Source organism: Pinus tabuliformis, chromosome 5_2 (assembly GCF_031772625.1).
Source record: "Pinus tabuliformis cultivar Carrire ecotype Pingquan chromosome 5_2, CPIR1, whole genome shotgun sequence".
In the NCBI taxonomy this organism is placed as follows: Eukaryota; Viridiplantae; Streptophyta; class Pinopsida; order Pinales; family Pinaceae; genus Pinus; species Pinus tabuliformis.
In genome coordinates this window covers 817,639,515-817,655,062 of record NC_142306.1, presented here as the reverse complement: position 1 = coordinate 817,655,062, position 15,548 = coordinate 817,639,515, and the positions used below count along the sequence as shown (strand labels likewise).

Here is a 15,548-nt window from a genome sequence, read left to right as displayed (position 1 = left end):
AATCAATTGTTATCATATAGCTTTGAATATTGAGCTTATTATTTACTTGCAAGCATCTCATTTAAATATTCATGTACTCGTCTATTTTAAATTTTATTCTCATGTTAATTGTACTTTAAATGTCATATCATATTTGAGCATCTCTCTTCAAGTACAAGTTCTCTTCTATTGCAAGGTTTATTTTCATCTTGGTGCTCATATCTCAAAGTTGTTTATAATCTATTGTGGTTTTGATTCACTAACACATTTCTTGTAGCTTCCCATTCTTGTATCTTGAAAATCATTATTTCATTGCAAGTATTGTGATTTTACTTTTGAGCATATATTTCTTGCAAGTATTATATCTATTGGCACTAGTCTGTTATAATTTATCTTGCAGGATATCTTGTTAAATTAATTGAATTTATATTGTTAACGTTTATGTGCTCATAAATATTTGTACTTGCTAAATCAATCTCTAATTTCATTTCAAGTTACATTGAACGATGATTGCTTTACTAACCATCTCCTAGAACTTGTTATCTCTAACAAGTTATCCTTGGAATTTTCCTTGGGGATCACCCCCCTTAGCTTTAGCTAGGAGAGAGCTTAAACGGAGAGAGTTGGGATCACATGTGTGGAGAGAGATAGAGAGGGAGGGAGAGAAACATTTAGCCCAAGAAACTTCGATTCTTCCTTCTTTTCCTCCTACTTCTAGCTCTTCTTCTCCTTCGCTATTGCAGACCAATTTTGACTTGGATGAGTATCTCAAACGACGTCGTACTCCTTGTATTTATAGCCTGCTTGAGGGGTCAAATAGCCCCCCTTTAGGCTGACTTGATCTTGCCCTTTAGCTAACTTGGTCTTGGGATACAAAATGGCTTTTTCTTGATAAAATAAATATCTTTATTTATTACAATGACTCCAAATGGGACTATGACACATGACCAATATTATTATTTATCCTAGAAAGACCTAGAAAGATCTAGAAAACCTAAAAGCATGAAAAACATGCTTTTGACTCAAACTTGAGTATGAAACCTATATTCCAAAATAAAAATATAATTTCTCTTTCTTTATAAAGAATATACAATGTCATTATTACAATTAGGTCATTATGAACACTGAACCTAGTTACAATTTTCAACAGGAAGGGCACTCCAACGCGCTAGTTTACCAGCTCCCACTAGAAGGATGCTCCAATAGTTTGGTTTACCAGCTCTAATTGTAAGGACACTCCAACACCTTGGTTTACCATCTCCCACTGGAAGGACACTCCAATGCCTTGGCTTTATCAACTCTAATTGAAAGGATCCAACACACTAAACAGGCTCCAACCTGCCCTAGCAAGCATTCTCAAGCTCCAACCTGAAGGAGACTCCAATCTCTTGCCCTGCACCGCCCTGCCACTCTATTCAACAAGTGAATTTTGTTTAAAAAAATTCAAACATGATCCACATGTGCTAAAAAAAATACAAAAACAAATTGCAATACAATCTCTGCTTAAACAAATCTGCTTCTATGCATTAAACCCTAGCTTCATAAAATTTAGTTAACCTCTGCTCGAGCTACATCAACCTGCCAATAAACATCTAGCCATATAACCTTGGTTCAACAAGCAAGTTAGAAACACTGAAAACCCTGGCATTCATCAACTGCCCACATAGGCCAATAACCTTGTGCAGCAGTTTCTATCAAACCTTTAACTCAAACAACCTAAAACATATTCTGCCTCAAAATTCTCAGCATCAAACATCACAATTGTGACCAATATGATGAAACCCTTATGCCATCAGTACAATATCAGTTCCAGGTTAACCGTCAACCATATCCCTCTCTGCTAATTATGAGATGAAACCCTGGTAGTATATTTCTCAGACTTCGAAGGCTTTGATTCATTTGCAGATAAGAAATGTGCCCTTGAATTGCTTCAGATGTGCAGAGATAAGCCAGACTTTTGCCAACAGCCAAATTTGATGAAGGATGTACCACATGACCATGCCAATTGTGATGTTCTGAATATGCTCTTGTTAATGAAGAGTTTACCCCTAAGTATATTTTAGAGACTTCCTTAAGTTTGTGACCAAGATGTCTGAATATCCCTGTGTACAGTGCCCTGACCTCAAATGTATTGCCTTCAATAACAACTTCTCCTCTAAATAATGATCAGAAGTTTGTCCCGGAAAACAAGGTTTGACTATTTGTATAAGCTCAGGTTGATAAGATCATATGCTAGAATAATCCTTAGGTCTACCTTACGCTTGTCTCCAATGTTTGCCCCTCAAGAAGGGATAACACAGAGTATTTTAAGTAGTGTAAAAGAAGAAAGAGATGTCCACAGAAGGTTGCTTAACCATGTTGAAATTCGGATACAATGCAGAATTTCTTATCATGGTAATCACTTGTGACTGATATGCATTCTTTTTCTTAGTATTTACTTTGATTAGTTATTTCATCAAGCAATTACGCGTTAAAAAAATATAGAAATTAGGCCAGAGATAAGAGACACCAGAAATTAGTTATGTAATTAAGCAATTACACGTTAACAAGAGATAAGAGACACCAGAAATTAGGCCAGAGGCCAGGGCAAAACCGTAAATCCTTTCCTTATAGCTTCTTCATCAACAAGAGAAATCCAAGTCAAACAAACCAGTGATCCTAGTTCCAAGTCATCCCTCCAACCTCTGTTATATTCTGTGCATAAGATAGTCAATCAAAATCCCATATGTGTGTCCTTATAAAACTCGCATCATCTAGAAGAAAGTCCCTCTATAATTCACATTATTTTGTACTTCTGCAGCTCGCATCATCATAGTCACAGGAACAAAATCCGCATTATATAACCACATAAATTCGCATCACCATAGAACTCAGTGTTGGAAAATGTAACTAGGTCCAATCTTCATAATATTCTATGTACTAATGATTTTATGTATTTGATGTAAAGAATTAAAAAATTAAAAATAAATATTATTATTGTTATTTTATAGCATGGATTTCGTGCTCTAGGTCAACTTATTTATAGGTCAAGCACCCATTGTGTGCTTCTAGGGTTTTTCATAGAGTCAAGAAGTCATTAGAGTCATTGTCATTATATAAAAGACTCCATTGGGCATCCTGTAACAAGTCAGTGTTAGTATAATGTCATTGATGTCAATATATTAAAGAAGGCCACAACATAAAGATGAAGAAGTCAAGGACATCAAGGATATGAAAGGCAGGGATATGATGATGATATGATTAAGAAGGCAATCAATGAAGAAACCAAAACCATGAAGAAGCCAAAAAGCATTCTGCCATGCCTCCAGTTTTGCACTATTGAATGATCAGCCACATGAAATAATATTTTTTTCTATCTTAGAAAAAGAATTTCATCATGAGACCTGGACCATCTGAAAGGACATATTTTTAGCTTTCTAATGAGCTATCACATGCCCCGAAACTCCAAATATCCTAAGAGATATGAATTTTTAAAGATAAGGAAATTAATTCTGGTTATTGAGCCGACCTTACCTCCATAACTCATGTCGGCTTGCATGTGGACGTAACTGTTCATTATGAGGACGAATAGGTGTATATATATGAGGTCTTTGACGTCAATATAGCTCAGGAAAAATTCAGATTAAGGAAGCAGATCAGAAGTTCACATCTCGTGAACAAGCAAAGGCATTTCTTTTCTTGTTTCATAATTTTTTTTAAGGATTACGGATCAGGGTTTTCTGTGCACTTTGGACCAGGTCAAGAGAGGAGCAGCACCTCAGACAGCAGCAGAAAAAACGTGTTGAGCTCCTCAGATTAGCTTACCTTGATGACCAGATTTGCGGATTAGGCAGGGAACACTATTGCTGGGACGTTGATCAAAGAACAGCACCTCGCACTGTCTCCTGTGCACTTCAGACCTGTGCACCCTTCATTCAGACCTGTGACAAATTCTTTGACTCAGATTTGTGAACAGAACCTCAGCTCAAACGTAGAATAGTCACCTGTGTTGCTCTTGTGCCTCTGTTTTATGGGAGAATAGCAGACCTGGGCTTATCAATTTGTTTTTATAACTCAGATCTGTGATGGACAGACATTAAGCTCATCAGTTGAAGACTCGGATCAGTAGTTGAAGGCTTGTCATCTGGAAGCTGCTCAGACTTGTGTGAAGGCATGGACAGTGTCATTTCAAACTCAGAATGACAACAACCGGTTGTAGCTCGGATTTAGGAGCTCAAGAAACTTAGACCTGGTATGCCCTGTGGAGGCAGGTTGGTGATAAGTCTAGAAACAGTCACATGAAGTAAAGCTCGAATTGCAGACATATGTTCCTGGTTTGGCTTGAAGACTTGTGAAGTCAGTGAAGACAGTGAGACCTTCAGTGAAGACAGTCAAGTTAAACAGTGAAGACAATGAAGCATTTCAAGTAAGTTATATTTACACTCTTTATTAAAAAACAGCAGGATTGGTGTCCTTGGAGTTGGTGCTCCTAACTCAAGGTAGGTGCCTTAGAAAACTAGGGTCAGAGCCCTAGAGGTCGGAGCCTTATCAAAAAACCAAGTTGGTGCTTGGGAATAATTGCCATACTTTGTATTTATTCTTTTATACTCAATAAACTTATTCTTATACATTTCTCTGATTAAATTGTGAAGAATCTAATTGGTAATAATAACAATTGGAAGAAAACACTGATTCACCCCCCTCTCAGTATTTCCAATAGTCAGAAGAATTTATTTGAGTCAGAATTGTGTCAAAAGACCCTCAAGAATCAAGTCGGCCTCATGAAGGAAACTTGTACCCCTTGGAAGTCTATATATAAGAAAATTCGACCTCATTTGAAGTAGACATCCAAGCAATTCGACAAAGCAAGAAAAGAAGTTTGATTACAAGAGGAAAAGAAGGACGAAGATCAAAAAGAAGAAGGAAGAAGTTGGAATCGAAGTTTTTTGGTCCCTATCTCTCACACGTGCGAAGAAAATCTAGGGTTTCTGAAGCTGCAAAGTTGCTTGAAGCTGCTAGGTCGAAATTGTTGGAAGCTACGAAATTAGTGGAAGCTGATAGGTCGAAGTTGTTGAAAGTTGCTAGGTCGAAGTTGCAGGAAAAGCTAGGGGTCGAAGTTGCAGGAAAAGCTAGGGGTTGAAGTTACAAGAAAAGCTAGAGGTCAAAGTTGCAAGAAAAGTTGGGGGTCGAAGTTGCAGAAGTAGTTAGGGGTCGAAATTGCAGTAGTAGCTAGAAGGCCGAAAATTTGTTGTTGGAAGTTCTTTTAACTTTGAAGGAAAGCTCATCAAGAAGGAAGGTTGACATTGTCTTGGAAGGGTCTCTGTCTTCGGTCTAAAGGTTTTGGCATTCGTCATTTGAAGATTCTATAAGAAGAGAGGAATTTCTTGTGGGTTTTCCACTCTAGGAAAGGCTTTGGCTCTAGCTAGCAGCCTATATCTTGTATCCACTTGTTCTATTGATCTTCATAGTTTGGTAGTTGTTGATGATAAAAACACTATAATAATCGAGTAAAGAAGAAGCTAATTATAAGTACATCATGTTAAAGTAAAAGAACATCATGAGCAGTTATCAAAGTAAAGAGAAATCACCCTAATCTAGTTGCCATTGATTTCTCAAAACTCAAGAATCTCAGATGTTTATCCCTCAGAAACTCAGTCATGTACTTTAGAAAGTTTGGATATATGTGCCTCAAAAACTCGAATATATATGCCTCAAGAATCTATGCCACAAACCCAAACTATTATGCCACAGAAGATCACTGAATTGACTGCCAAATGGTGGAGGATAGATGCCAATGTATAGTTGTTTCATGATGTGAAAAGACACAACTCGTGGGCAAGCCAAATTGCCATCCTGGAGGGTCGACTTGGCAACTTGGAGGGAGCCTCAAATATATAGAGGATGGAAAGGCTTCAATAGAGGGGGCCGACATGCCCAAGAAAAGATAGAGTCGACCATACCAAATTTCAAATTTTGAATTAAACACTTTTGGAGCCAATTTTTATTACCATTAAGGCCGACTTAAAGTAATTTTTAATCACTTAAGAATGGACAGAATAGTACAGTTTAAGCCTCATAAAAATTATTTTATATAAATGCCATCATTAAGCCCAAATCTTTGACCAGAACATCAAGTTGCTTGTAGAATCTTCTTTGGGGCTTTTAACCACAAAATGGGACTGCAATCTTTGAAACGCCATATTTCCTCAACCGTGAGGAGTTATGTTGTGTGCCACCTACCATTGGAGTCGGCACGACTAGGAGAATCAAATGAGGAAGGTCATGTGACCAAAATCATTGTCCTTTATATCCATTTTCTTCAACAAGTGTGGGGCATCTAGGGCTTCCCTTTCTCTCTTCCAAGGCTTCTGGTCATGTGATCAAAATCATTGTCCTTTTATATCCATTTTCTTCAACAAGTGTGGGGCATCTAGGGCTTCCCTTTCTCTCTTCCAAGGCTTCTTGTCATTTGGAGCTTCCAATCAATGCAAACTAGAAGAATATTAAGAGCATTAAAAGACCGATGTTGGCATCAATGACGACACCATTGAACAAAAAATTAGTTCAATAGGCTCAAAAAGTATGGAACATATAAATTTATACTTAAATTGAGAGAATAATAACAAAATAATCCTTCGGCCCATAGGAATTGGTCTAATGGCAAGCTTCCATGAAGTCAGTTTACTCACTAACAAATTTAACCTTTTTTGATGGAGCTTAACCAAAATCCAATTAGCCAAATCCAACTCAAAACACACAAAATCAGCCAGAATGGATGTTGTCAAATGGAATCATAAGACATCGAAAAAACCCCATGGCACCCATGGCATGCAGTCTTAGCAAAGTGATTTCACCATTCCAACCATGCAAAATTGAATTTTGGCAGATTCTCATAAAAAGGGAGAAGAAAGGGACACTACATAAGGTTCAATTCATTGGTTATTTTGTCATACTTAAATTGATAGAGCTTGTATTAATGCAGATATCCAAGTACAAAATCCCCAATATCGATGCAAATGTGGCTAGGTGCAGGTTTTAGGTCATTTTGAAAATATAGATGCGCCCCTCATATAGCATGACAGCTAAGACAAAGGGAACATTCTGAATTATTATAAGCAGTACACCCCAAAGAGAATTAAGGTTTAACCCTATGTTTTCAGCTTTTAAAGTGAAAAAGGATGGAGTGGGGCTCTAAAGTAGTTTTCAGATTTTAAATTGCTTTTCAAGGTTTTATTATTTTGTTTTCAAGTAAAGTTTAAGTGGTTCGATCTAAACTGGTTTGGCTGATCCAAGAAGTTTGGGTTCCAATTGGACCTGGTTACTATGATCCCCATCAAGACTAGCATGTGGTTTATGATTTTACTACAGGAGATATGTAATGATTTTTATACATAAAATATGATCTAAATTGAGCATCCTTCGTTACCAATTGATTACAAACCTAAACGAGGTTCATAAAACAACAACCTCCTATCCAATGAGTCTCACTAGCAGACAGCATATCATTATGCTTTGGCAAATCATAAAATTAAGAAAATTTCAAATACTAAATACGAAGTCTACCATGGATACAAAATAATCCAAGTTATTTTTTAAATAAAGACATAAAATAACATAAAGATCACAAGTTTTGACGAAACCATACGAAACGGGCTGAATCCTTTTGTATCCTGTCCATCAATGGCAGCATTCTCTGGAGAAAGATCACATTTGCCGACAATCGTACATGCCCCCCACAACGCTGTCAATAACATTACAGTCGAACCGGCAAGCAACCCGATTCCAATCAGCACTTGTGATTGTGCAGTTGTCTTACTTCCAGATAGACCAGACACTATACAGTACATTACAAGTTAAAGTGTCAGAACTTCCATATTCACATTTCCATATATACATCTCAATGCCTTCCAAATGATAATATATTGTATGTTGATAATATGTGGGTCCATAAAAAATGTTTATTGCCGCAAAATATGTTATTTTCATGAAAAAAACATAAGGCTTGCTTCATGGTTGTTTTTTTCTTCTGTGCAGTAAGGATAATATATATGTACATGAAACAAATGTTTACTGATGGAAAAAGTGTAGTTTTTTTTTACTTTCGAAGTAGAAAATAAATTTGATGTATCATCTCGAGAAACATATTCAACTCACATACCACTTAGTTTTTTTCACGTTTGAAGTAGAAAATAAATTTGATGCATCTTCTTGAGAAACATATTCAGCTCACATACCACTTTGTGAGCCAGTAATGTAAGACTAACTGAAGTGTTGTTTTTGACATAGAAAATAAATTCGATGCATCTTCTCGAGAAACATATTCAGCTCACATACCATTTTGTGAGCCAGTAATGTAAGACTAACTGAAGTGTTATTTTTGCGGTAATAAGATATAAGATACATCATACAGTCATGTGTGATTTAATGGTAAGTTTCGCTGGGTGAAGCCTACGAGACCGCGGTTCAAATCTCATTGAGTATAGTGTCCTGCCATGATCTCGGTTCAAGGAGTAGACTCTCCTTATCCGTGAGTCTCGGAGGGTTAATCTTGGGTCTCCCTTAGATTAGTCCAAGGAGTAGACTCTCCTTATCCGTGAGTCTCGGAGGGTTAATCTTGGGTCTCCCTTAGAGTAGTCCAAGCAACTACGGATTCACCATGTGGTAAAAAAATATATGTATAAGATACATTGTTCCAATCAATAATTTAAATATATATATATATGGAAATTTTTAAAAAAATATTCTCAAAGTGCCATGTCACTATATGCCAAATCTTTGAACTGATTAATTCTGCTAATTCATGTAGCGGCACGACCGCAATACGGAGTAACCATCATCATAAAAATGGTTATTAGTCTACTATGACAATTGTGTCGTGAGATGCTGTAACCATGGTTAAATATTATCAGTGCATAGCATAATCAATACATTGACTATGTAAATTTAGAAAAACATTAGTACTCTATAATGATAATTGTGTCATGAGCGGCTGTAACCAAGATTAAATATTATTAGTGCATTGCATATATAAATCTAGAAAAACACATATTTTTAGATTTTAACAGTAGAAGGAACTCCATAACTAAAATTATATGAATTAACTTAATGGATGATTGATTTTTACTGATACAACCTATCTTGCACGGGAACCTTCCTCCCAAATACTCACGTACCTTGCTTCTCCACGTTCCGGGGGGATTTGGACCCATAGAAACGTCGCCAAACTGTTGGGGACTTTATTGGGGGCTCAGGGACTTGTTGGCCATCCCCAAGGCATTCCAGACAGATTTCAGGGATGTTCCGGACAAATTTCAGGGATGTTTTTGGCAAGATTTCATGGGCTTTCTGGGCAGATTTCAGGAATGTTTTGGGAAAGTTTCAGGGATAATCCAAGCATATAGCTATAGTTTTGACAATCATCGACATTGATGATTCTCATTCTTTTCTTTTGGAATGCATTGAATCTAAATATTTTGTACAAGTTGCAGCTCAATACATGGGTTTTGTACGTGATAAATTTCATTTTGTATTTATAGTGATTTAGATATTGTTTTTTCAATGGTAAAATTGCAAAAGGCGGTTTCCATGTCAAGAAAACAGAAAATACAATGTTTTAAAAGGTTGATCCTTGTGGTTTCTTTTCTTGTTCTTTCTCACTTTTCGGATCATCTCATCTTTTACATATTGTACATGGATTTCAAGGACTCATTCAAGTTCAGTGCTCCCACCATCCCAACCCCAAGCCTTGTGAAAACAATCAGATAGTAGTGAATTGGATTGGGTACTAAATGTTTAAATAAATTCCTATTCAATCCCCTTCTTAATCTGAAATATGAATTTAATATCTTCAGAAAACCAAAGTACTTTATAGTGGTTTTCAACACAGCAGTAAAAGTTTGCAAAACCTATTGAAAAGGGAATGCCTTTATGTTTAACATGGTCATCATTAACAACAAATATGAGGAAAAAAATTGCTATAAAGACAGTTCTCTGTGATAGATTGTTCATGGACCTTATTACAAATTTAAAATAGTTACACTTAAGTTTCTAAAGTTAAAGCTCATGTCTAGTGTCCAATAATAGAATGTCGCTCAACCCCTTTTTAGATTGTTTGAGATTTTAATTGGCAAGTGTACGGGTTGTGCATAATACTATAAAGTATAGCTTGTTATGCTCAATGTTCCACCGAGTTTCCGGGACAGGGAAACGCGGGAGCGGGGATACACACAAGGGGGACGTATATAAGCAACCCCAAAATTTAGGGAATTTTCAAGGAAACAAGGGGGCGTCAAAGTCATAAAAATTATAAAATTATAAATTATTAAAAAATTAATATATAAAAATAAAATCCCAAAAATATGTCAATAACTAAATAGAAAACCTTAATAATTATGAAATTACATCTAAAGACCAAATATGATCATCATTACATATTAGACTATTATCATTTATGAATTATCAATGATCATTTGACATTTTTGCATTGTAGATCCAAAAGTAAATTACTAAATTGAATCCATCATTTGACATTATGCAATGTTCCATCTAAATTCATCATTTGGCATCATGCAAGATACATCTAAATTAAATTAATAAATTCATCATTTGACAATTGAAATTATGCAATGCACATCAAATTTTCAAAAATGATAAAAAGTAAATTCATCATATGACAATGACAATGACATTGTGTTGAAGTCTAAAATAGCTAAAGAATACTAAACTAAAAGTAAACATAGAAAGCACTGAGCAATGAAATACTAGTAAATTTCTCAAAAAGTACTTAAATAATATTAATAAATATTAAGTTTTAAGTTTTAATATACTTTTTTTTTGTTATTGTTTCTAATTTTTTTTTAAGTTTTAAATTTTAATAAATATAGTTTTCTTTTTAAATTCAAGTTTTGACAAATTAAAAGTTTTAATATAGTTTCATTTTTTTTTTTTTTTTTTTTTTTTATTTTTTCATATGTTTAAATTTGTATTTTTTATTTATTTTTAATGTTTTAAAAAAATTATTAGACAAAAAAATGGGGGGTGCGTATGCATCCCCCTTGCGTCCCTTCGGCGTCCCCCCCGCAAGGGAGTCGCATTTCGTCACCAAAAAAAAGTCTCCCCTGAGTTTCCTCGCATTTCCCCAAAACGTGATGGGGGAAACGTTTCCCCAGGAGTTACCCCTTCCCCAGAGCATGGGGGAGTGTCGGGGCACATTCCCCACCCTGGGGAACGCACCCCTGTGGAACATTGGAACTTATGCTTACAAGCTTGAAACAACTACAAATAGTAATATTGAATTATATATATATAATTGTCTCCCCCAACCTATCGTACCCTGAAAAGATTAAGGCTGCACTCTAGCCATTCCAGGGACTCGTCCCCCATCCCTATCATTCCCCGTCCCCAAAACCAATGCAACATAAGATACAACCCACGGCCCACCCATCTAATACTTGCAATGAGAATAAGGCTTTGCAATTTTAGTTAGAGTTGGATCTCGCGAAAGCATATTGCACATACCTTGAGGATAAGCTTGTGCTAAAAGGAACTTTATATTGCTCCTTCAACAAGTCATTATCAATAGTGCATCATGGTGTGATCATTTTTGCATAGAGTATCACAGAGTGAATTGAGATTGGGGTTATGTGTTCATGTCTTGAGTAAGAAGAACCTGTCCCTATCGTTCCCCGTCCCCAAAACCAATGCAACATAAGATACAACCCACGGCCCACCCATCTAATACTTGCAATGAGAATAATGCTTTGCAATTTTAGTTAGAGTTGGATCTCGCGAAAGCATATTGCACATACCTTGAGGATAAGCTTGTGCTAAAAGGAACTTTACATTGCTCCTTCAACAAGTCATTATCAATAGCGCATCATGGTGTGATCGTTTTTGCATAGAGTGTCACAGAGTGAATTGAGATTGGGGTTATGTGTTCATGTCTTGAGTAAGAAGAACCTGTGCATCCAGACCTTATAGAAACATCCAATAAATTTATACGTATACTTGTTAGTTTGGTCCTCTTAACTTTTCATTTTGTTTTTTATAAATTAAATAATATTTTATAAGAGTCAATTCTGTTAAAAAATCAAAAAGGCAGAAATATTTTCTTATACACAACTACTTGTGATATTCTTATGTTCTTATTATATTTCTTGTATTCTTCTTTTTAACTTAGTTCATCGAGCAATTACCAAAACAATAACACAAAGATCAAGGACACCAAATGTAGGCACTCAGCCAGGGACAAACCCCTATTTAGGGGAAAACCCAGTCAACAAATCTTTCTTCAATAGTTTCTTGAGATAATCCAAGACTCTTGACCTAGACACAAACTTCCTCCACACCAAGTCATCCCTTTCTACCTTCTTGCAGATGATAACCCTTCAACAACAACTTCGACCTAGCAGCGACAATTTGCAGTAGCAATTTCGACCTAGCAGCAACTTTGACTTTACTAAAGAGACTTCAATATCCTAGAGGAAACCACACGAGAGAGAGATAGATATCCAGCTCTTTCTTTTGGGATATCGAACTTGAGTGAAAGTGTATGCTTCAAATAAATCGAATTGCTCCAATATATAGACTTTTGGTGAAGTTGAATTGCCCAGTTTGAGATCGACTTGGTGTGGAGGTGACAACTGACTTATTTTACTCAATAATAATTATTTTTACATAATTCAAAAGCCCAAGAAGGGTCTCTTTAAATGGACAAGACTCTACTGACTCAAAATAAATCATAGAAGTCCTCAATGGGGACTTTGACCTAAAACATGATGACCCAAGCATGAAACCCATGCTTTCATAAGCTTTTGATAAATACATTTCATTTTGACTCAATTACAATTATGAAGACCAAACCTAGTTAAATTTTTCAACACTCCCTCTTAACTAGGGAGGTATTTATTCATATACAAGTACATGGAAGATCTCAGAACACATGAACTATGAAGAGTTTAGGCACTCACAATAAATCATAGAAGTCCTCAATGGGGACTTTGACCTAAAACATGATGACCCAAGCATGAAACCCATGCTTTAATAAGCCATAATAATAATAATAATAAATTATTTTTCTTTCTTTTGATAAATACATTTCATTTTGACTCAATTACAATTATGAAGACCAAACCTAGTTAAATTTTTCAACACTCCCTCTTAACTAGGGAGGTATTTATTCATATACAAGTACATGGAAGATCTCAGAACACATGAACTATGAAGAGTTTAGGCACTCACAATGCCACAAACTAGATTCCTGACCAAGGCAATCTATCCATGTCCTCCAACAGTTTAGGCACTCACGGTAACATGGACTAGACTCCTGACCAAGGGAATCTATCCAGGTAGGACTAAGATGGACTAAAGCTTTCATCCTTTCTAGGTACCATCAGGCTTACTTGCTAACCACCAACCCAGGGATCCAAGTGTGTATCCGAGGTCAGAGCTCTATGACCAACGCCACCCTCCCTACTTCGGGATCTAGGCAACAACACATAGTTTTGGCCACATGTCCTCCCAGGTATTACACATTGCGTCAACACATCAAATCTCTCCCGATCAAACAGATCGATAACATCAAGCATGCTTCCAAAACTACAAGAGATTTATTTGTACAATCACAACCCCAACCACTATCAAACTTTCAAATACTGTTGTAGCAGCTGCAACACCCTCTAAAATTTTGCCCTACACTTGAATTTTGGAGCCTACTGTCGATCCTGTGATCGATCGTTCCTTAGTCACTTATTGGTAAGCTAATGATTTCAAGCTCCCTTCTTCGATCTTAAGAGTCATTCACGCTTTTATCTTTATATAGTATCTGTCATTTTCGGGCATGGGGATTATCGCTTGTCATGTAAAGGGAAGTTTGTTTTGCTTCAAGGGGAAATCTTTGTGAAAATGGGTTGTTCATCATATAAACATGTTTTGCACTCATTTCCAAAATTTCACACACTATTGCACACGTGTCTCCTTTATCCTCACAGAGTCTATCGTCGGGGGCGCACTTGTCATAAGTTGCCACAAAGGTTGTTGCATTAAGCGAAGTATGTTTTCATGTGTTCTGGATGGTCTATGTTGTATCACTAAGTGTTCAAGTGTGTGATCATAGTCAAGTTCTATCATTGTTCACATCGGCTCCACTGATCCCACACTTAGCCAAATTTTGGAGGTTTCCTAACAACCTAGCCTCATCCAGCCTTTCTAAACTACACACTTCGCATCTGAAACCCTCAAGTCTTTTCCTTGCATGTTGGAACTGCGCAATGCGCAGAAAACCCAACATCCCTTGGCATCCAAAACTGCACAAATGCTTCCTCCAGTGTCCTTCCCTCAACCGAAACTCACTGTCTCCGGAAATTGCACAGTTTTGTCCCTTAATCCTTTCAGTTGCCCAATCCCCCTTGCCTCCTAAAACTGAGCAGATTTGTCCTCGCAGGGCCTTATCCCGCAGCAACCACTACCTGCTTAAACCACGCAATATTGTCTCTCAGTGGCCACTGCGCAATTCTTTCCCTTAGTAAGGACTGCGCAGAAATTTCCCTCAATCTGGCCTGAGCTGCGCACTGTACAGTCTCAATGATCAAGCTTGATCATTGGTTGCTTAAACTGCACAATTGCACAATCAATGGGTGTTAAATTTTAGGTATGTTCTATGCTTAGAGCAATTTATTTCAATTTTCACAATTAGCTCAATATCTTTTCAACATTAAAGTAAACTACAGATAGAACATAAACATAAATTGCAGAAGACAAGCCAAAACAAGAGGACAAAAGATGTGGCACTAGCCAAGGACAAACCCCAATGTGGGGAAACCCTTGATCAATTCTTCTTATATGTTCTTCAATAGTTCAGCAGAGAGAGAGAGAGAGATAGTACGTTTACAACAGAAGTCAAAATTTTGACTTAACTAGAGAGGAGCATAGATCATCTCTAAGAAGATGATACATGAGATCAATTGAAGACATGTTGCTTCAATTGATTCTCCAAGGTGACTCTTTCACCTATCGTTGCGCTGCATTTCGTCATCATTCTGCACCTCACCGTGTTGCACCATGTTGCACCCATCATCACTATGTTGCATCTCATCATGCTTCAGTAATCATGACTATACCCATCATTGTACTGCATTATGTGCCATTGTTGCACCATGTTGTCATGCTGACCTATGTGCTGGCTACATCTTGCTTGCTTGTTGTCCTTTACATGCTAGTTGTAACATTACATGCCTGGTGTATTTGTTGCTAAGTACCATACAACTGTCCCAATGTTAGTTAGTTGTCCCTTGCATGCTTCTCTCCTTCGGAAACAGATGCTCTGGTTGTTCCGACAGTTCCCAGCAATTCCGGCAGTTCCCGACAATTCCGGTTGTTCCCAGCAGTTCTGGTAATTCCAGCTATTCCCAACAGTTCCGGCTTCTCCCCTCTACGTCAGCGTTCCCGCCTATTCCGGCAGTTTCGGCAATTCCCACTGTTCTCGACAGTTCTAGCAGTTCCAACAATTCCGACTATTCCCGGCAGTTCCGGAAATTCCGACTATTCCCGACAGTTCTGGCAATTTTGGCTTTTCGAACAGTTCCCGGCATTTC

The 15,548-nt window shown here is 37.0% G+C and overlaps 1 protein-coding gene across 2 annotated transcripts in view; it reads right to left on the bottom strand.

Moving 5' to 3' along the window:
• LOC149161813 (sodium/calcium exchanger NCL1-like) overlaps positions 1-15,548 on the bottom strand; it is a 146,762-nt gene that overhangs the window by 87,568 nt on the left and 43,646 nt on the right. For both annotated transcript variants that reach the window (XM_089437056.1, XM_089437055.1), the window contains exon 2: positions 7,604-7,792. In XM_089437056.1, the coding sequence (XP_089293182.1) occupies positions 7,604-7,792 (189 nt within the window). The remainder of the gene's footprint in view (positions 1-7,603; positions 7,793-15,548) is intronic.